General features: G+C 39.0%; 1 protein-coding gene across 1 annotated transcript in view; it reads right to left on the reverse strand.

Moving 5' to 3' along the window:
* IMPG2 (interphotoreceptor matrix proteoglycan 2) overlaps positions 1-15,347 on the reverse strand; it is a gene marked incomplete at both ends in the record, with an annotated part of 76,678 nt that extends 61,331 nt beyond the window's left edge. The window contains 5 exons of the mRNA XM_080696504.1: positions 4,251-4,282; positions 9,266-9,432; positions 14,539-14,730; positions 14,788-14,955; positions 15,263-15,347. Coding sequence (XP_080552630.1) covers positions 4,251-4,282; positions 9,266-9,432; positions 14,539-14,730; positions 14,788-14,955; positions 15,263-15,347 — 644 coding nt within the window. The remainder of the gene's footprint in view (positions 1-4,250; positions 4,283-9,265; positions 9,433-14,538; positions 14,731-14,787; positions 14,956-15,262) is intronic.
* Between the last annotated feature and the right edge of the window lie 7,488 nt (positions 15,348-22,835).

Consider the following 22,835-nt stretch of genomic DNA (forward strand, 5'->3'; position numbering starts at 1 on the left):
AATCATAGGTGTTGGTTCTAGATATAAGTAACTTTGTATGACTTGGGAAAATACTTCTGGGGATCTGGCCTTTAAGAACTTAAGCTCTAAAACAGGATTACCTCCTTGTTCTAGGAAAAACTAAACAAAATATGACATGCAGAAGCACTATGACAAGAATCGAATGCTAAACAAATATAGAAAACTGGGGTTAGTGAAACAGTGAAAGGTTTCATCCCAAACAGAATAAAATTGTATTTAGTTTTATGACACATGATGTATGCATCATTAATTACAAATGGAAGTTACAAAAGGCACAATTGATGATGATGATGAAGAAGACAGACAGACAGACAGACAGACAGACAGACAGACAGATAGATAATAGAATAGGTAAACAGATAGATCCTAGAAAGCAGTCCTTATATGAGAACATTACTAAAGCCCTAACAATAGACATGGCTGTCTGGGCAGAAATTCAATTGTTCTGTTATACATTTACCAAATATTCAGTGAGCAGAAATCCTAGGCTGTGCCTTGCACTACTTATTGAATATATAAGATGGCAGGGAGGTAGCAAAAACTGGAGATAAGTGAAGATATTAAGATGTCTGGCTGTAATGGGATAAGAGCTGAAGGCAGGCCTTTTTAAAAGTAAATAACAGAGCCAAGTGTGGTGGCGCACACTTGTAATCCCAGCATTCCGGAGGCTGGTATCAGAGGATGGCAATTCGCAGACAGCCTCAGCTACTTAGTGAGGCCCTCTGCAACTTAGTGAGGCCCTGTTTCAAAATAAAGAATAGCCAGGCGAGGTGGCACACACTTGTGATCCCAGCTCTTGGGAGGCTGAGACAGGAGAGGATCTCACAGGTTCGAAGCCAGCCTCAGCTACTTAGTGAGGCTCTTAGCAACTTAGTGAGACCCTGTTTCCAAATAAAGTATAAAAAAGGTCTAGGAGTATAGCCTGGAGGCAGAAAGGCCCCTGGGTTCCACCCCCAGTGCAACGAAAGAAAAGAAAAAAGGAAGGAAGGAAGGAAGGAAGGAAGGAAGGAAGGAAGGAAGGAAAAAAAAAAAATATGACTGGGAGTGTAGCTCAGAGGTCTAATGCCCCTGCGTTCGATCCCCAGACCCGCAAAAAAAAAAGAAAAAAAGTAGATAAGATAGGAGAGACTTGAGTGCGTTTATTTTATTATAATTTTAATAATGTGCTTTTATTGGTGCATTATAGTCTCTTATCATAATGTAAAGCATATTGACAGTGAAATACATGCACACAGCATTGAGCACATTTACGTACTAATGACTTTAAAATAGTCCAAGTATACTGAGTTATGCAATGAGCTCAGTCATACAAGCCCCTTAAATGTGAGGGAGAAAGAAGAAGAAAGCCAGAGTGCTGCAGTGCGAGAGAGCTTGAGTGGCCACCGCTGGCCTTGAAGTCTAAGTGTCCATGAGCCAAGGGATGCGAGTGGTCTCTAGAAGCTGGGCGAGAAAGAAAACAGATTCTGCCCAGAGCCTCCAGAAAGGACTGCAGCCCAGACCTTAAAGCCCATGTCAAACTGGAACTACATAATTATAAAATGTAGATTTGTGTTGTTTAAGGATGCCAAGTTTGTGTACATTTGTTATGGCAATAATAGAAAACTAATGCAGAATCTCTTAATACAAAGAATACAAGTGAATCTCTTAAGAAAATAAATTTGAATATAGAAAACTAGTAAGCAAATTAGGGTTTGTGTTGGCACTGGAGACTGAACCCAGGGGCATTCTCTCTCCAAGCTGTACCTTTAGTTATTTTGAAACAGAGTCTTGCTAAGTTGCTGAGGTTGGCCTCAGACCTGCAATCCTCCTGTCTCAGTCTCCCAAGTACTAGGATTTTAGGTGTGTGAAACTAGGCCTGGCTAATCCTTTTGTTTTTATCACATCATTTTCAATAATCTTTATGCAGACACATGAATTAACTATAGAATGAGTACATTTTGTTTTCATAGCAAGGTTCTAGATAAACCCCACATAAGTATGTTTGCTCTAAATCCACCTTTCCAACACACTGTACACATGCAGGGCATGTAGCAGATTCCCAGAAGCCACAGGACAGACTTGGCTCCATTCCTAAAGTTTTCACTTTTCTGTGATAATTGGAGAAATAAATCATTTTATATCCAGTGTGGTGGTATACACCTCTAGTTCCAGATACATGGGAGGACGAGGCAGGAGGATTACAAGTATGAGGTCAGTCTAGGCAATTTAGTGAGACTGTCTCAAAAATAATAATAATAATAAGCCAGGCGTGGCGGCGCACGCTTGTAATTCCAGCATTTGGGAGGCTGAGACCAGAGAATCACGGTTTGCGGACAGCCTCAGCTACTTAGTGAGACCCTCCACAACTCAGCGAGACCCTGTTTCAAAATAAAGAATAAAAAAATTGGGCAGGGGGTGTAGCTCGGAGGTTGAATGCTTCTGGGTTCCATCCCCAGACCCACACACACAAAATAATTAATAATAATAATAATAATAATAATGGACTGTTGACGTAGCTCAGTGGTAGAACACCTCTGGGTTTAGTCCTTAGCATTGCAAAAATACCATTTTATATAAAATGCATACTGACCGTTTACATAGCAAAATTCAAAAAAGTGTATCAAGTTTATAAAAAGCAATACTTTAAAACCAGGGCACATGCTTGTAATTCCAGCATTCAAAAGGCTGAGACTGGAGGATTGCGGTTAGCTGACAGCCTCAGCTAGTTAGTGATGCCTTTTGCAAATCAATAAGACCTTGTTTCAAAATAAAGAATAAAAAATAGGGCTGGGAGTGTATCTCGGAGGTAGAATGCCCCTGCATTCCATCCCCAGTTATGCAAAAAAAGAAAAAGAAAAACTTCAAAGCAAGTGTGGGTTTGTGAAAATACCCTAAGCTATATTGCCCTTATTTGCTACTTTTGTGGAACTTTGAGAGAAAGTTTGATAAACACTGTTCGAAACAACTTGAAATTCCAGTGGCAGCCAGGCGTGGTGGCGCAGGCTTGTGATCCCAGCATTTGAGAGGCTGAGACCAGAGGATCACAGTTCACAGACAGCCTCAGCTGCTTAGTGAGGCCCTTTGCAACTCAGCGAGACGTTGTTTCAACATAAAGAATAAAAAATATGGCTGGGGGTGTATCTCAGAGGCAGAATGCTCCTGGATTTCATCCCCATTACTGCAAAAAAAAAAAATTCTAGTGGCAAAAGATATATAGTCTAATAAAAATAATAAAATCACCCTGGGTGCTGTATTCAGAATGTAGAGGGGGAAAGGGTTAGACCTGTTAGAAGATCTTTGCACAAGAAAGTGGTGCTGATGGGTCTAACCAGGCAGGTAGCAGCAGAGATGGTGAAAAGTGATCAGATTCAGGATACATTTTTAGTCTAGAGGCAACAGAAGATCCTGAAGGATTGGGTGTGAAGGATCAAAGAAAGGGATAAAAGATAATCACAAACATGGGTCTGAATGATGAAGTTGCCACCAACAGAGACAAAGAAGCCTGTAGGTAGAGTAACCGGGAAGTGGAGGATGGGGGAGTCGGGAGTTCAGTTGTAGCTATGTTGAGTTTGAGATGTTTACTAGACATTGAGGTAGAGATGTCAGTGTAGCTATGAATCGTCTTCCTTTCTCTCAGTTTACAGTTAGAAATACTGAATCCAGATTCATTCATTTTTCTCCCTCTCCCTCTCTCTTTCACTCTTTTTCTCTCTCTCCCTCCTCAATGATCCATTTTGTACTGCTAGTGCCCGGGAGCCATGAATGATCTTAGTTCTATGCCTAATGGCCAATAGAGCCAAGAATGGTAACACTGGTGGATTCATCAAGGCTGTGCTATTCCTATAATCATAAATAATCAAGGGAGTGATCCACACCACCACCTACCATTTAATAAACTATCCTCCACTAAGGCATGCCATTTCAGAACAATTTCACTGTTAGTCTTTAAAACCTCAGCAGAAGACCATTCCATTGATCAATCCACAACTCTGCATTTTTTCTGAAGAAAGGCACAAGTTGGCCTCCTGGTCAGATCAGATAGTAAACAAGCATAGCAACTATGGTGGTGTTCTAGAAGGGAAGGGGGCCTCAAAATGAAGAAGAGCACTTGAGACTTACCCGCAGGCCTGGTCCTTGCAGGAACTGGCAAGAAAACAGAAAAGGAACCATTAGATTTGGGGTGAGGCGTGAAGTAGGTCTGACGCCTCTGTGCTGCCAAACATGAATCTAGGGGGGAAAGAGACACTCACCTGCTTAGGGTTTCCTGTGTGGAAGTCAGTTTCTAAGGAAAAAAAAAAGATAAAAATGACTGAGTGAGCTAAGAATAGATAGGAAGCAGAAAATAAAACGTATTCCACAGAGGACACGGATCCCCTAACAGTGTAGAATGACTGCTGCTGTGCTCTGTGGTCAGGCAAACACAGGGAGCAGCTACCGATGATGCCAAGGTGCCTCCTGACTATGGGAACAGCCAAATAGTCTGTCTGCGCTTTCTTCTAATGGGCACAGATTATCTTTACCTGCTAACCATTCCAAAAATGTCTACAAGTTGGAGAGCATCAGAGTGTTGCATGCACCTGCTCTGAACTTAGGATCAACGTATTTTTGTGATGTAACAAGTTTACAATAACTCTTATCCTACAACAGAATACATATATAATATAAAATATATTTTTATAAATATATTTTATAAATAAGGTATAATATACTTATTATATATAATAAATATGTTATATAATATATTAATAATATATTATATTATAATTATATTATATAATCATATGATTATTATATATAATATCAGTAATATATTATTTATAATAATAAATATGTTTTATAAATATATATGTAATATATATAAAATAACTGAGATATCTGTTTCTCCAGAATACAAAAAGACAAATCAGTCACTGGATTTTTCTTCCAGGGGATTGCAAAAAGAATTGGCCTCAAATTTCCTCCAAGTTAGCCACTTTATTCTGAAACCAATATGAGGAAATCAATGCTAACTAGGAATCAGTTTCCCTCCCTAGCTATGTAGTCAAAGCCCTAAGTTCTTCTGGTACCATCCATTTTCTCATCTGTAAAATGGAAAGACTATTGCCCTTAGTACCACTAATGACATTCATATATAAGCCGCTGCTCTCTGCGCAGATTCTCCCAGACCCTGCCTCGGTTTCAATAACTACTCAAGGCTGGTGACTCCTATAACTCTATTTACAACCCAAACCTCCTTCCTGGGATTTATGCCTGAGTATAAAGCAATTCGCATTTCAGACAGGCAGCTCAATTGAATGTGCTCAAAAGTGAACTCATAGCCAGGTGTGTTGGTGCACCCTTGTAATCCCAGTACTTGGGAGGTTAAAATGGAGGATATCAGGTTCACAGCCAGCCTCAACTAGTCAGGCCCTCCATGACTTAGTGACATCCTGTCTCAAAATAAAAAATAAAATAGGGTTGGAAGTGTAGCCCAGAGGTAGAATGCCCCTGGGTTTATTTCTCCAATACCACAGGCGCTTTGCAACTCAGTGAGCCCTGCTTCAAAAAATAAAGAATAAAAAATAGGGTTGGGGGTGTAGCTTGGAGACAGACTGTCCCCGGCTTCTATCTGGGGTTCCATCCCCAAAACCATAAAAACAACAAAAAAAAGTGAACTCATTCTCCCTGCCACATTTGCAAAGCTGCTTCTTAGTGTAAGGTCTTCATCTTAGTCCCAAGCTAGAAATTAGAACACTTCCTGGGCCATCCTTCATCCCATCCACTCCCATCCAATCCATCAGACCCCTATGAACATTATTTCCTACTTATATCTTTCATGATCCCTCTCTCTAGCTTGTGATTTGGTGAGAAATCTCCTCCTCTCCATTTGAAAGCAGCCTCTCACTTGGTCTCTCTGCCTCATTCCTGTCCCCTATCATCCTGCCTAGAGTGTGTAGAACTATAATGACCTTTTGAAAATTCAAAACTGTCAATTAACCCCCTGAGACTCACCTACTTCTGGTCCTTCAATTTTTTTTTATCATCTAGAGAGTCAAATCCGAGTTTATTCAATATTCATTTTTCTTGTGTGAACTCCTTTCTGCCACTAGCCTCCTGGTGCTCTGGCCCAGGTCATCCCCTACAAACAGCTGGTGCTGTCTCCTCTGCCTACAATATCCATCCTCAACTCCTCCTCAGTTTTCTAAGTTGTATTTATTCTGTAAGATTCAATCTAGGCAGTGCATCACCTGTGTGTTCTGCTAATTAATCAGCAAAGTACATTTCCTATGCCTTCAAATCTAAACTTCCAACATGTTCCACTTATCAGAGATACATTCCCAAGTAACAGCACAAGATTCTGTCATTAAGGTTATAATGACTCATCATATCTATTTCCAACTCTGACAGCCAATCTTGTACTGTGAAAACAACTGAAATGCACAATGCCTATATTTGTGTGTGTGTGTGTGTGTGTGTGTGTGTGTGTTTCTTTTTTTGTAAAGCAGACATTTCATGTTAACCACTGTAATTCTAAAATGGGTAATGACTGAAAATGAAGGTTCAGTAGTATGGGGGAAAAAACATGAATTTTGTTTTTTCAGTGCTGGGGATAAAAATCTAGGGCTTTAGGCTGGGCGTGGTGGCGCACGCTTGTAATCCCCGCGCTTGGGAGGCAGAGACAGGAGGATCGCGCAGGTTTGAAGCCAGCCGCGCGCGCTGGCTTAGGAGACCCTGTTTCCAAATATAAAAAAAATGTAAAAAGAGGTCTGGGAGTGTAGCCCGGAGGTAGAAGGGCTTCCAGGAACCCCAGTACCACCAAAAAAAAAAAAAAAAAATCTAGGGCTTTGCATATGCTAGGCAAGTGCTCTACTCTGAACTATACCCTCAGCCCCAAGAACATGGATTTTGATAAAAAGAATTAGTTTTAAATTTAAGCTCCATCATGTCTAGTTTTGTAAAACAGGATAAATAATTTAATAACTCTGATGCTTAATGTCCTGATCTGTAAAATGGGGACATTACCACCTTGTAAGGCTGTTGTTTGTTAGATGTAATATTTATAATGGACTTAAGACATGGCCTGCTAAATAGTATATATGGAATAGTTGTTATCACAATTATTAATACTAAGCAGCTAAAATGTGACAGAGAAAAAAACATGCAATGCCCTGACTTGAAATGTGAAATACTGTGATTAAAAGCTGAGATCCAAAAAATTAAAAATTAGCCGGGCGTGGTGGTGCACACTTGTAATCCCCGCACTTGGGAGACAGAGACAGGAGGATCGCGCAAGTTCGAAGCCAGCCACGCTGGCTTAAAAGACCCTGTTTCCAAATAAAAATATATAAAAATAGATCTGGGAGTGTAGCCCGGAGGTAGAGGGCTTCCAGGAACCCCAGTACCACCAAAAAACAAAAAGAGCTGAGATCATTTTAAAACACACCAAAAAAATCTGTGCACCTTCAAAATTGCATTTATAACCCTAAAAGTTTATCTTTGGTCTACCCATGTACATCAGTCCATCCTTCTCTCCCCACTTATCAAGATCATCTCTCTGTAGAATTCAACATTAAAAGAAAACAACAGCAAGCAAGCCTTTAGTATAATTTAAATTTTTTTAAAAATATAACTGGTGGTACATGCCTGTACTCCTAATAATTGAAAGGCTGAGAAAAGAGGATCACAGGTTCGAGACCACCCTCAGCAATTTAGTTAGACCCTGTCTCAAAAAACATCTGGAGGTGTAGCTCAGAGGTAGAATGCCCATGGGTTCATCCTCCAATATATTAAAAAAAGGAGAGAGAAAGAAAAAGGAAAATAAAGGGAAAAGTGTTGATATATTTTGATACCTTAAGATATACTATATGATTTGATTAGACCCAAATAAAAATAGCTCAGTTATCCACTCAACACTTATTTTTCAGTTTTTTGATGGCATGTAATACAACCAGTATTTAACATAATGCTCATGGAAGCCAGGTGTGATGGCACATGTCTGTAATCCTAGTACTAGGGAGGCTGACAAAAAAGGATCACAGATTTGAGGCCAGTCTCAGCAACTTAGTAAGATCCTGTTTCAAAATAAAAATAATATTGGGCTGTAGGTATAGCTTGGGGGTAGAGTGCTCTTGGGTTCAAACCCAGTAACATACACACACATACATACACAAAAATAATAACAATAATAAGAATCATCATGAAGTCTACAAATTGAAGCATATAGGAAAAGATGCATGGCTATTGCTTATATACTTTTATTTCAGCAAATATATCTTGTGTATTTACTATATCATGGGAATGCAAAAATTAAAAAATGACTTAATCCTGTGTTTTGATTCATAGTCTCATAGAAGAGCAGTCTTCTATTCAACCAGTAATAATAAAATGTGAAAGCCACAATATTAAAGAATTGTTGGAGCTTAAGGAATTATGGGAGCTAAGTCTGTGAGACCAAGGGCTAGCTTTTCACAAAGGAGGCGACATCTGACCTGAAGACAGGTAAGCCCTGAACAGAGACAGGGGTATCAAACAGCATGCACATTTTTCCAAATATATCTGCACAGTTTCATTTTTTGTTATAAATGCATATATGCTATGCAAAAAAGGGAAAAGTAGGCAGGTATTTTTATAGGCATGCTTATTTATTTCTTGTTAAGAGTAAACTAAAGTGTAATACACAAAAATAAGTAAGGAAATCATTAATTAGAAACATACTTGTGCTTTTGCTGAACATTTATTCAATGGACTATATCCTCTTACTTAAGTAGGATCACTGGAATCCTCTCTGAATTAATATATACACTTGTCAAAAAAATTGCTAAATCCTACAGATTCATGTTTTTAGCTTCAACCTTTCCTGAATATTATTTCCAAATACATCATAAACAAGGCTAAGGCTGTTATCTGAATTAATAATGTTTGTTTGTATGTGTGTGTAGGGGGGGGTACTGGGGTCTAAGCTATACCCCCAGCCCTATTTTATTTTATTATTTGTTTTGAAACAGTCTCACTCAGTTGTAGAGGGCCTCACAAGTTGCTGCAATCCTCCTGTCTCAGCCTCGCAAGTACTGGGATTACAAGTGTCACCACTGCCCATGGCTAACAGTGTTTATTAGGAAGACCAGATGAAAGACTAGGACCAAAGAATAAGCTCATAGGGACAGCTCAATTCAATAAGAAAAAGGGAGTATGCAGTGTGGTGACTTGATCTTTCCTCCCTTGGGCCTTAGCTGTACACTCTGTGCTCCTAGACAGTGCAGCAATTCCTTCCTCCTGTGACACTTACCTTCACAATTAAATTCCTATGTTCCTCAGACTGACTAAAATTTGTGCCCATTTCAAATATACTTGTGATTCCATCTTCACACAAATTCATCCAATAATGATATTCTTCACGCCCAGGGAGTCGATCCCAAAAAGTCCTGAAGGCTTCCCAGACAGCTTCCTGGCACACTGGTAAATGGACAGAGAAGTGTTTTTATGAGAAGCTAACATGCACTGAGATTCTCAGAATGATCATGAAATAATTCATTCAGATTCCACTGTTTCCTTTCTGGAGGCAAATGGAAATGATTCTCAGTTAAAGCCCTTTTCTATGTCCAGTTTAAACTTTTAAGTTCTGAAATTTGTACTTACCACTCCTTTCCTTCATAAGGAGGATTGATTCACCTCTTCTTTGTGTGTGTGTGTGTGTGTGTGTGTGTGTGTGTACATGTATGTGTACAAGTGTGTGTTACTAGGGATCATTCTACTTGTGAGCTGCACCTGAATCTCTTTTAATTTTTTTATTTTGAAGCAGGGTCTTGTAAGTTACTCTGTGCTTGGCCTCAAACATGCAGCCCTCCTGCTTTGGTCTCCCAAGACATGAGATTATAGGTGTGCCACCATATCTAACTATGAAATATACTTTCAAGCAATAAAAAGATGTGGAAAAAACTTAAATGCATATTGCCAAGTAAAAGAAGCCAATCTGAAATGCTACATACTGTATGATTTCAATGGCAGTTTGGAAAAGGTAAAACTATGAAGACAATAAAAGAGACTGGGGGGAGAGAGGGATGAACAAGCAGACCAAAAGATCCCTTTTGAAGGCAATAAAAATACTTTTTTTTTTTTTTTTTTTGCAGGTCTGGGGATGGAACCCAGGGGCATTCAACCTCTGAGCTACACCCCCTGCCCTATTTTTTATCCTTTATTTTGAAACCAGGTCTCTGTGTTGCAGAGGGCCTCACTAAGTAGCTGAGGCTGTCCAAGAAAACAAATAACCCAATCAAAAAATGGGCAAGTGAACTAAATAGACACTTCACGAAAGAAGAAATATAAATGGCCAATAAATGCATGAAAAATGCTCAACATAATTAGCAGTCAGAGAGATGCAAATTAAAACTACCCTGAGATTTCACCTAACTCCAACTAGAATGGCAATCATTCAAAACACAAACAACAACAAGTGCTGGTGAGGATGTGGAGAAGTTGGAACTCTAAAACATTGTTGGTGGGATTGAAAATTAGTGCAACCACTTTGGAAAACAGGATGGAGAATCCTCAGAAGAATGGGAATGAACTTACCATATGATCCAGCAATACCACTTCTGGGTATCTACCCAAAAGATAGGAAACCAAACTACCAAACTAATGCATGCGTATCTATGTTCACAGATGCACAATTCACCATAGCCAAACTATGGAACCAGCCAAGATGTCCATCAACAGATGAATGGATCACAAAACTATGGGGTATATACACAATGGAATTTTGCTCAGCCATAAAGAAAAATGCAATTACATTATTTACAGGAAAATGGATGGAACTGGCGGATATTATGCTAAGGTAAAGTTAGACAGTCATAAAAAATAAGAAATTGAATGTTCTTCCTAATATGCGAAAGCAAGGGAGAAAATGAGTCATAAAAGAAACTCTAGACGAGAAAGGAAATACTATAGATGAGCAAATAAGGCGACCTGAGGGAATGGAAGGAGGGAAGAGGGAAATTCTCTAATGCCATGATGTACATTAACAAACATATCAAAGTCAATCACTAAACCAAACATGAGAAGGAGGGATGGGGAGGGAATGGGGCAGAAATTGGGTAAGTGCTAAGCCAGGCGTGGTGGTGCAAGCTTGTAATCCCAGCATTCCAGAGGCTGAGACTGGAGGATCACAGTTTGCGAATAGCCTCAGCTACTTAGTGAGGCCCTCTGCAACTCAATGAGACCTGGTTTCAAAATAAAGAATAAAAAATAGGTCAGGGGGTGTAGCTCAGAGGTAGAATCCCCCTGGGTTCCATCCCCAGACCCGCAAAAAAAAAAAAAAAAGAAAAAGAAAAAAAGAAAAGAAATTGGGTAAGTGCTAATTGGGTGATGTGTGCATATATGTCTCTACTATCTTGCACCCCTTTAAGATGTATGACTACAATGCACCAATAAAAAAAAAAATTTTAAAAAGAAGCAAAGGCAGCCGGGCGTGGTGGCGCACGCTTGTAATCCCCGCACTTGGGAGGCTGAGACAGGAGGATCGCACAGGTTTGAAGCCAGCCTCAGCTACTTAGTGAGGCTCTCAGCAACTTAGTGAGACCCTGTTTCTAAATAAAATATAAAATAGGTCTGTGAGTATAGTCCGGAAGTAGAAAGCCTCCGGATTCCACCTCCAGTACCACAAAAAAAAAAAGAAGCAAAGGAAACATTTAAGAAAAGATAAATTTCTCAGTACCACACACATATATAGACAAATGTTATATAGTTAGAGTTTTATATATAATGTTCTCTATATATTATAAAGCCACATATAGTTTTATTTTTTATATAATTTGTGTGTATACATGGATTGAACCCAGGGGCATTCTACCTCTGACCTATACACCCAGAATATTTTATAAGGTAATTTTTATTTATTATTTACCATGACAGTAACAGCTAAATCAACATGTTTTAATCTTGATAAGCCGTGCCAATCATTTTCACTTTATAAGATCCCTTTTCAGTGGCCCCCATTCATAGCATCTGTATTTGAAAATCAATTATTCCAAGAGTTACTTATTTTAATTTTTTAGCTTCTTTTTCAATAGTATCTCTTGAATTTATAAAAACCAGAGCAAAGTGATCACAAAGTATAACCACATTCCCTAAGCGATTGATTCTTCCTCCTAGCTATTTTCAAAAATAAGGTTATGAGAACATTGCAATTATATAACACAGTGAATTTTAATGTGATATAAACATACAGGCAGATAGCTCTAGGTGTATTTCACATCCCAGCCCACTCCGCTCTTCTCCCTCCCCATTCATGTTAGTGAAATGTAGAGTAACACCTTCATATATTTTGCTCATAATAATATATAGTATTATTTGAACTGTTTTCTGCCTCAATCTTCCTTTTCTTTCTCCTCACTACTCAACCAGCAGCTGAGACATCTAAATATTCTAATTCATTTAAGATAATATAAAGAAGCCAGGTATGGTGGCAAACATTTGTAATCCTAGTACTTGGGAGGCTGATACCGGAGGATCACAGTTCAAGGACAGTCTCAGCTACTTAATAAGGCTCTCTGAGACCCTGTTTCAAAATAAATATAAACTAGGATGGAGGTGTAGCTCAGAAGTAGAATGCCTCAGGGTTCTATCCCCAGTACCACAAAATGAATAATAATAATGATAATAATAATAATAATACAAAATAAAAATCCAAGTAGCAGAAATCATATCTTGATAAATTGTCATTTTCATTCACATTCAGTTCTTTTATTCTCTTCCGACTCAATTTCTAGCACATGTCTAAAATATGAGGTCTATGGATTTAATTTAAAAACTGAAAGGAGAGCTACTATTTTGCCATGTTTTATGGCTCTCAAATACTATCAAGAGAGCTCCCATTACATTATACCATGCTAAAAAAAACTATAAAAATATATAAATATAAGCTGGGCATGGTGGCGCACGCTTGTAATCCCAGCATTTAGGAGGCTAAGACCGGAGGATCGCGGTTCGCAGACAGCCTCAGCTACTTAGTGAGGCCCTCTGCAACTCAGTGAGACCTGGTTTCAAAATAAAGAATTTATTTATTTATTTATTTATTTATTTATTTATTTATTTATTTGGTGGTACTGGGGTTCCTGGAAGCCCTTCTACCTCCGGGCTACACTTCCAGACCTATTTTTTACATTTTCATTTTGGAAACAGGGTCTCCTAAACCAGCGATCCTCCTGTCTCTGCCTCCCAAGCGCGGGGATTACAAGCGTGCGCCACCACGCCCGGCCAAAATAAAGAATTTAAAAAATAGGGCAAGGAGTGTAGCTTGGAGGTCAAATGCCCCTGGGTTCCATCCCCAGACCCGCAAAAAATAAATAAATAAATAAATAAATAAATAAATAAATAAATAAATACAAATAAAAAATATATAAATATATGTAATATCCCATATTACATTTTAATTTCATTTCAATAATGTTGGAGTGGAGAAAACAACAACAAAGAAGAAGAAAACAAAGAAGAGAAAATGATAGCTCAGATAGAAAGCTCATATAATCTAGTGTGTGGAAAACAGTAAATGCTCAATTAACATGTGTTGAATAAGTGAATGGATGCATGAATGAACAAGCCTGAGATCATCGTCATTCCATCATTCATCTCCAGTTTAACTTACTAATATCACATCCATGTTCTGGCATTTTATTGGTTGCTGAGCAACAGAAAGCAAAGTTTGGACAACTTCCAAATGTCTAAGAAATATTGGACAATCTATTAATCAGTATTAGCAAAATGTAAGAAACAGAGAATGAATTCAAATCACAAAAAAGGCATGAGTTCAAGACTCATACTGTCTAGCCAGGTATGGTGGCACACGCTTGTAATCCCAGTACATGGGAGGCTGAGACAGGAGGATTGCAGGTTTGCAGCCAGCCTAAGCAACTTAGTGAGACCCTGTTTTAAAATAAAAAATAAAATAGGGTTGGGAGTATAGCTCAGAGGTACCATGCCCCTAGGTTCAATCCCCAGTGCCACACACACACACACACACACACACACACACACACACACATCATACTGTTTAACTAAAAAAAATTATGTTGCTTCAGGGGTCACTGTGAGAAGTGCTTTCATTTCAGAAATAAAAAGTTTCATACATCTAACTAGAGAGGAACCTACATGAAGCTGTAGAATTCTAAACTATAAATCAACCTATTATATTTTCATGTATATTAAATAATTTAATAGCCAAACAAGTCAGTATACTCTGGCAAACATATTTTGTGGGCATATTTAGGCAAATTATTTTATAATGCAAAAGTAAAAATTATAACATATATCCAGTAACATAAACTAGCATTTTGGAAGTACTTGGAAAGATTTAAAACATTTCCTCACTTGCAATAATGTAAATGTTCTCTAAAATTACACATATTATAGTCTGAACAGTAGATAAATCCGTAGCTAAGAGAAAGATAACATTTGCTTCAGTTGTTTCTAAATTATCATAATTTTGATTCAGAATGAGATACAACAAATAAATGGAACTATATTTGAATTTCATTATGGAGCCCAAGGGTCTGGATGTTTTCTTACCTCGGACTTTAAAGTATTTCACATGGTTTGCCACAGCCTCTGTAACACTTTCATTTGGGCAGATTTTTACTCCATTGGGAAATAGAATAGATCGGCGCCTTCTAAGTAACCACCGTCGCTCGGCTTCTTGATGGTCCAGAAGTTGTTTCTTTTCAGTAGGTAAAGAAGAGTCGGTAGATTCTTTGTGGGGTGAGGGGAGAAAATAAAATAAAGGGAAAAAAAGAAAAGAAAAGAGAAAAGAAGCTGCACTCTTATGTTCATGGGTCTTTCCTAAAGTGAAGGTTTGTGCTAGAGTGAAAGCATAATCAAGCTTCTGGTGAAGCATGAAGAGGTAGGTGGTCGAAAAGGGAACAAACTGGCACTCGCGCCATGTTTGGATTTCCAACCAATGTTCAGAATACAGAAAGGCACGCATCTCTGCAGAGGGAAAGAGGAAAATATTCAACCCTTTCTCCATGTCATTCCTATTCCTTTCATTCAATATTGTTATCAAAATCAATTTCAACACAAGAAATAGGGAAAGTAGGGTTTGAATCTTGAATTACAAAGCAGAAAAGCCCAAGTTACTGCAGATATTTTTAAAGTTTAAATAAAGCAATATGAACAATACATAGAGTAGTGTTTGCTCAATTTCTCATAACAATTACATCAAATAATACTATTTTAAGAGAATACAACTAAACTACAGATATATAAATGAAAACAAATGTAGATGCTTAATTACCTGTTAATGATGGAAAGCTTCCTTCTATCAGGACAAATATCAAAACACCCAGAGAAATCTTCCCCAAAAGAGAAAACATAATCATTTGGGCCAAAACCAAAGAGATGAGGAGAAGGCAAATCTTTAACTGAACACCCAAGGCCCTGGAATTTCCAATAACAAATTGTTACAGGAAAAGGCTACAATTTAAAAGTTCATGTTTGAGAATGAACAAACACTTCAAAATCATTATAAATTAGTGTAAATAAAAATGGTGTCCTTTAGCAGTAGCTCTCTCTTCTTTTCATAACCAGCACCGCCATGAAAGCGGGAGAGATAAGCTAATTAGAACAGATGGGGAGAGACAATTTCTTTATTCTAATCTAGCTTGCTAAGCTCTTTATTAACACTCTCCTTGCCTTTAACGAGCTCTTCACTTATAAATAATATCTTTCATGTATGATTTGCTGATATCTTTCCATTTTGGGGGGTTGATAGTTTAATCTAATACATTCTACATGTTCTCTGGGTTCTCCTAGGACCTAAGATGTATAAGCATAGAAGGCTGAGACTGGCTCTCCCAACATTCCTCAATAATAAGAGGCTGTACACAAAACAAAATTAGTTTTTATCATGAAATTTCCCTCAATAGAAAAATCTGAAAAATCTTTCATTGTAACTCCTTAGTGTTCTTCTTTTTGTATAAAATGTGATAGGAAATAGTAAAGCAAATTCATGGTAGATCTATTGTAAGGATGGGATTAACTAATTAAATTCTCACAATATTTCTTAGAATACTGCCTGACAGATAATAAGTACTTAATATGCTTGTGAAAATAGCTTTGCTGCTTAATTTTCTATCAATTGTAAGGCCCAGTGTTTTTATCCACATGAGCAAATCTTTTTTTAAAATTCTTTTTAACAATTTTTTTATTGAACATAAATAGTATACATTTAAACTATATTTGGTGCCCTCTTCCCCCTGCCCCCGTTTTCCCTTCCCCACTCCCACCAATGGTTGTCCAGGTTAAACATGTCTTATTCATAATTTTACACATGTTCAGGTGTAGACCCTCATTAATCAAGATTGGCCTTCCTCCTCTCCTATCTTACCATCCAAACTTAGCTAGTATTTCCCCTCCAATATCTGGAGTCCCACTGGTATCCTGTGTGTTTCCTAGTTTGGGCATATTATAGGAAACATGTGTACCTTCTCCTGTGCTTGGCTGATCCACATGAACAAATCTTAATCAAGAAAGGATTTCCCCTACTACAATGGAATCAGATAAAATTAGGACAGTTGTTTTAATCAAATAAACCTAGAATAAAGCAATTAAGTTTGTCATAATCTCTATGGAAACTAGAACTTACAGTAAAGTAGCAGTTTATATCTTGTGTTTCTCTGGAGTTCTTTGGGGAAAAAATGTTTTGTAAAGATCTAAAAGCACATTGCTCTTGAAAATCCCTGTGTTAGCTAAATCTTTTATGCCTTAGAAAAAGCCCGTCGTGTACACTTTGCAATACAGTCTGAAACAAACCTATTTTCATCCCTTATAAAAGCTAACATTTAATTTAGATTTGTTATCTAAATTACCACTGTAGCATTTACAAAATATTGACAAATGTATAATAAATTTATTTACTAAATGTTATTGCATGAGTGGGAGAAAAAAAATGAAGTTTTATTAACAAAGACAAATTTTAAGGTCCTAAGAAACATTTCATGCTAATAACTCAGAATAAGTGAAAACTTTTAGGTTAGCAAATATTTGTGAGAAAATATTCTTTTTGTGGACCTAGTCCAACAAGTAGAAAAATCTACTGAGAATCACAGTAATTTGGAAACATTTCTGTCTTAAACTGAGGAACCTGGGCTCAAATACTGCCTTTACCTAATATTTGATTTTGGTAAATCACAAAATCTTGGACCTGGTTTACTCACTCCCAAAATTAGGTATCATATAATCTCTGCCTGATCATGGGATTGTTGGCAAGAATTAAGAAATATGGGATCCCCTGAATAGAGGAGATATCTCCAAGTGAATTTATGTATTCTTAAGGAAATATTTGCTTTCCATACTTGACGTGGTAACATTTCTGATACGGTGAGACAGCAAAACTGTACTGGTGTGAGATGTAGCTGCGAGTCCTTATCTGAGCTATTTTCAGAAAAAAGAATAGCTGGAACTCTCTGTAAACTTAAGCAGTTTTTATTATTACAAAGGCAGAAAGAAAAAGGCAACAGGAAGCACTGCTTTTGAGGGGCAGTTGGAGTGACTTAAAAGTAAGTCACTGAAGTTTTGAACAGAGAACAATTTTTATAAGGATTCATAGTCTCCTTTTCCCCATCCTGCTTAGCCAATCGTCTTTTCCTCTCTCCCTGACCTAATGCAGGCCCAGGCCCACCAATTATCTCCATGGTGTTAGCCTTTCTTGTTAGATTTATGACCAAGATGTAAAAGATGTGTTACTTGGTTAACGAGGTCAGGGGTTACATGGTATGTGCCCACTTCAGAGGAGGCCTGTACCATCCACCTGTGTCCTTAGGAAGTTTTCAGCCTTTTTCTATCTCTATCTGCTAGAAATTATTTATCATGTTGAAACCTTGTCTTTAAAGTATGGAGGCTTTGGGCTATACCTCTTTTGTGTACTTGGTAATTAGTATAGGTTCTCTTAACCTTAAACTACGTAAGAATTTAGTGTTTAACATTCCATGTTTAGCTGACCGAACAGCTAACTTTTAGCTGACCGAGGTCAGTATTGGCTGCAGCTCTTGGCTGACAGCTTAGAGACCAAGAAAAGGATTTTATTGTTTTGCTTAAGTATGAAAGCTAATTCTTATTAGCAATTAATACAGCTCTTATTAACAATCAATATAGGCTCAATCCCCATCAATTTCCAAACCTGAAAAATGAGGAAAAGTTATTTTAAAGAAAAATGCCTGTAGTTACTACTGAACCTTCCACTAGGGATTTGTCGATAATATAGTACAGTTGTGGAAGCAGTGTTTATGCATCTTAAAGAAAAATAAAATTTTTAGGTTCTAACTTTGAAGGAACTGATCTTATAAAAAGGAATTCTGGTAATTTTAGATATAGGTGGGAAGTACTCAAATCTCCCTCTTGTAAGCATCAAAAAATTTATGTGGTAATCCCCGTGCTTGGGAGGCAGAGACAGGAGGATCGCACAGGTTTGAAGCCAGCCGCGTGCGCTGGCTTAGGAGACCCTGTTTCCAAATAAAAATGTAAAAAAATAGGTCTGGGAGTGTAGCCCGGAGGTAGAAGGGCTTCCAGGAACCCCAGTACCACCAAAAAAAAAAATTATTTGGTACATGAAGTATCATTTTATAACTGTTATTTATACTTTCTAATACAGCTTATTGACTCTTAGATGAATAGCTGACTTGAACATCTATGCAAACTTAAAATGTGGGGAATTCTTTTTGAAAGCTAATCTTGTTTTGATAGAGCTTTGTAAGTGAAAAGTACTGTGAATTTTAATTAGTGTAGCATGTTTAAAATAACTTCTGGTGTTCATTAAACTCTACTTTGGATAACCAAAAATGGATAAAGAAAAATGAGAAATAAGTCAGTGCCTGCCTCCCCTCCCCCTAAAAACACACTTTGAAGATATAAAAGAAATTTGTTACATGACCAGTTTCTTGGTTATTATTTGAAGGCATGATTTTTATTGCTTATTACTTTAGACCTGTAGTTCTCAATACTGACAGCACTTTAAAAATCTGGCTGGTCCCTGTTACAAAACAATGCTTGTTTTTCTGAGGTGGGCCTTAGATATATCTGTGTTTTTAAACATGGATCCTTCTTTCCTCTAATGGGCAGACAGGGCTGAGAACCACTAGATTCACAGAAGGTTTTTCTGTTTAAAGGAAATAGATAATTTGTCCTAAAGCAATGCCTGTTAGCTTTGTTTTTATTTTGTTCTGTTGATGGCTTTGTTACAAGTAAGTTATTATGTTGCTATTACTGTTCATTGTTTAAAAAATAAAGCAATTTATGTTTGAGTTAAAAACATATGAAAATCCTTGGAGAACTAATGTATTATACAGTAGTTGCATTATAAGTGTTCATAAAACCTAAAGAGCTTCCAAGCTTTGGAATTCTCTTTTGTTCTGAAAAGGGGAAAAAAATCCTAAATTATATTTGAAGTAGAGAATTTACTTTAGAACTTCAAAAAAATGTAATATATGATCTTGTATAAAATAAAAGTATAAAAAAATACAGCTGCGCTCATTTGTTTCTAAGTAAGTTCATCAATTTATAAATTCATTTTTGCTAGACACTTGGTGTAATTATGCTTTTAATGCAGCATTCTTCTTTTTTTTTTTTTTTTTTTTTGGGTGGTACTGGGTATGTGGAACCCAGGGGCTTCCTACCTCCGGGCTATACTTCCAGACCTATTTTATATTTTTTATTTGGAAACAGGGTCTAACTAAGTTACTGAGTAAGTAGTTGAGGCTGGCTTCAAACCTGTGTGATCCTCCTGACTCAGCCTCCCAAGCGCAGGGATTACAAGCATGCGCCACCACGCCCGGCCTTAACTGCAACAGTCTTAAAATAACCACATCTATGATACAAAAAACACTTGGTGGAGATTGCCATAATTTATGCTATAAGAATTCCAAGCCATGCATGGTGGCACATGCTTGTAATCCCAGCATTCGGGAGGCCAAGACCAGAGGATCGTGGTTCGTGGACAGCCTCAGCTACTTAGTGAGGCCCTCTGCAACTAAGTGAGACTCAGTTTCAAAATAAAGAATCAAAAATAGGGCAGGGGGTGTAGCTCGGAGTTTGAATGCTTCTGGATTCCATCCCCAGACCTGCAAAAAAAATAAATTAATTAATTTAAAAAAATTTATGGGCAAACTTTTCCGATTTCCACAAGGATAAGCTCAGTTACAAGACTCTAGATGCTGAGCTGAGGGCACATGCCTGTGATCTCAGTATTTGCGAGGCTAAGACAGGAGGAGCACAGGTTTGAGGACAGCCTCAGAAACCTAACAAGACCCTGTTTCCAAAAAAAAAAAAAAAATTTAAAAATAGGGCTGGAAATGTAGTTTGGTAGAGGTAGAATGCCTCTGTGTTCACTGAGGGAGAGGGAGAGGGAGAGGGAGGGAGGTGACTATTATAGAGAAAAATACTGAAAGTAGGAACAATAAATCCATATGACTAAAAGGAAAAGGACATTAGAAGGCTGGACAGGCTTACACAAGTTAGGCTGGACTCTATATGACAAACCTAAGCCTCTGTTTTTCCTCCTAATCAAAAGTAAAAAGATGGTTTTAAGAGGTATCAAACATTTTCAAAGTCCTACTCAAGTGGCTCGACATGACAAAAAAAAAAGCACAACTCTTTAACAATGCTTTTCCTAACCCTCTACCTCCTCTCTTGTTCTCTCTCTTGCCTAAGCTTTCCTTGTTCCCACAAAAATGCTATAATTGTCCTCACTAGAGAACATTAAAATGTCCACATGTCCTTAAGTGACTCAGGAATAAATATCTATTATTTTTCCTTTTTTAATATATTTTTATTGGTGCATTGTAGTCAAACGTCACAATGGATTACAAGACTTGTTAGGATATCCAAGTACACATTTTCCAATCAACCTTTATCCAATCCCCATCCCACTCCCTCCCTCTCTCAATCCCATGCTTGATTTAGTGTTTAACATTGATATATTTATTTACGTACATCGTGTGCTTTAAAGAGATTCCATCCTCCCTCATCCCATCCTTTCTGATTGGTCACCTTAATTGCTCCTCTATAGGGCCCCTTCTTCCATTAAATTCCCTCCTATTACCCATTTCTTCCTAGTTTTGCATATTAAGGAGAACATCTGATTTTTTTTTTTAATTTTCTGTTATATTTCTTTGTGTATGCCGCTTTGCAAGTTCCAGTCCCACTCTTAAGGCCCCAGCACCGGCCTGGCTACCCGGTAGACTTTGCTCCCGGCCTCACTGACAAGTACCGGCCTTGTCTTGTGGATCCATTCCCAGCCTCGGAGGCCCCAGCATCAGCCTTGTCTTTAGGCTAGCTCCAATCCTGGCCTCACTGGCCCTGGCACCAACCTCACCCCTCAGCAGGCTCTGATCTCTGCCTCTGAGGCCCCACCAATCGTCCTGCCTCACAGCATGCTCTGATCCCGGCCTTGCTGGCCCCGACACTGGCCTCACCCCTCTGCAGGCTCCAATCTCTGCCTCTGAGGCCCCAGAAATGGTCCTGCCTTACAACAGGCTCTGTTCTCGGCCTCGCTGGCCCCGACACTAGCCTCACCCCTTGGCAGGCTCCGATTCCAACCTCAGAGGCCGCAGCACCACCCATGCCTCATGTTAGGACTTGCTGGCCCCGGCACCAGCCTCAACCCTTGGCAGGCTCTGATTCTGGCCTCGGAGGCCCCAGCACCGGCCTTGGCTCACGGCAAGCCCCGCTCTCAACCTCGCTGACCCCAGCACTGGCCTCACCCCTTGGCAGGCTCCAATCCTGGCCTCTGAGGCCCCAGCACTCTGGGGCTATTTCTTCAAAAGATCCAGGTGTGTTGCATCAGATCTCTGCCTCTCCTGAATACTGGCCACTGCCTCCCCCATCTCAGTTCTTTCCCAAACTCTTTTCCCACACTGCATGTTGTCCAGTATTCCTGAGCATGCACAACGGTAGCATTCCACCTTTGGGGCAATTTCTTCAGAAGATCATGGTGGGTTGGATCAGATCTCTGCCTCTCCCAAATACTAGCCTCCACCACCACCACAGCCACCACTGCTGCCACCGCCTTCCTCCTAGTTCTCCGCTGAGCTCCCTCCTTACAGATGATGTCCAGAATTCTTAAGCATGTAAGGAAGAAGCAGTCCCCCCTTCGCAGGGATTTTTCCAAAAGTTCCAGGTCAGTTGGATATGTTTCGTCTGCATCTCCAGAATCCTGGCTGCCGCTGTGGCCATCTTGAACCCTCCCCAATATTTATCTTTTTCTTTTCTTTCTTTCTTTTTCTTTTTTTTTTCTTTTTTTTTTTTTTTAATAAGAGAAGACAGTACTTGTGGTTTGAAGAGGCTGTGGGGTCAGGCACTTGGGTTCAATGAATTTTTTCTTCCTTCCAAGAGTGGAGTCCCACAGCCTCACCACGCACAGCAGGATCTGCTGTTCTAAGCGCACCATGCCCCGCGCAGCACAGCGGAACTGAGTTCCTCGGATGCATGGCTCGGCCTCCTGCTTAATACCGGGCCTCCCGGGAAGCGGGATTGGCCACCTGCTCCGGACCAGGACTTCCGGGCGCGGGCTGGGCCACCCACCACCCATTCGGCAATGGGCCTTCCTGGGTGCAGGCTGGGCCACCCGGTGCCCGACCAGCACCGGGCCTCGAATATATTATTTTTCAAAAAATGAAAGAGTTGAGCCAGGCGTGGTGGCACAGGCTTGTAATCCCATTGCTTTGGAGGCTGAGACAGGTGGATTGCACAGGTTTGAAGCCAGCCTCAGCTACTTAGGGTCTCAGCAGTATAGCCTGGAGGTAGAAAAGCCCCTGGGTTCCACCCCCAGTATCAAAAAAAAAAAAAAAAAAGACTTCATTTTTTTGTGTGTGCCT

Source organism: Muscardinus avellanarius (assembly GCF_963383645.1).
Source record: "Muscardinus avellanarius genome assembly, chromosome: 5".
NCBI lineage: Eukaryota > Metazoa > Chordata > Mammalia > Rodentia > Gliridae > Muscardinus > Muscardinus avellanarius.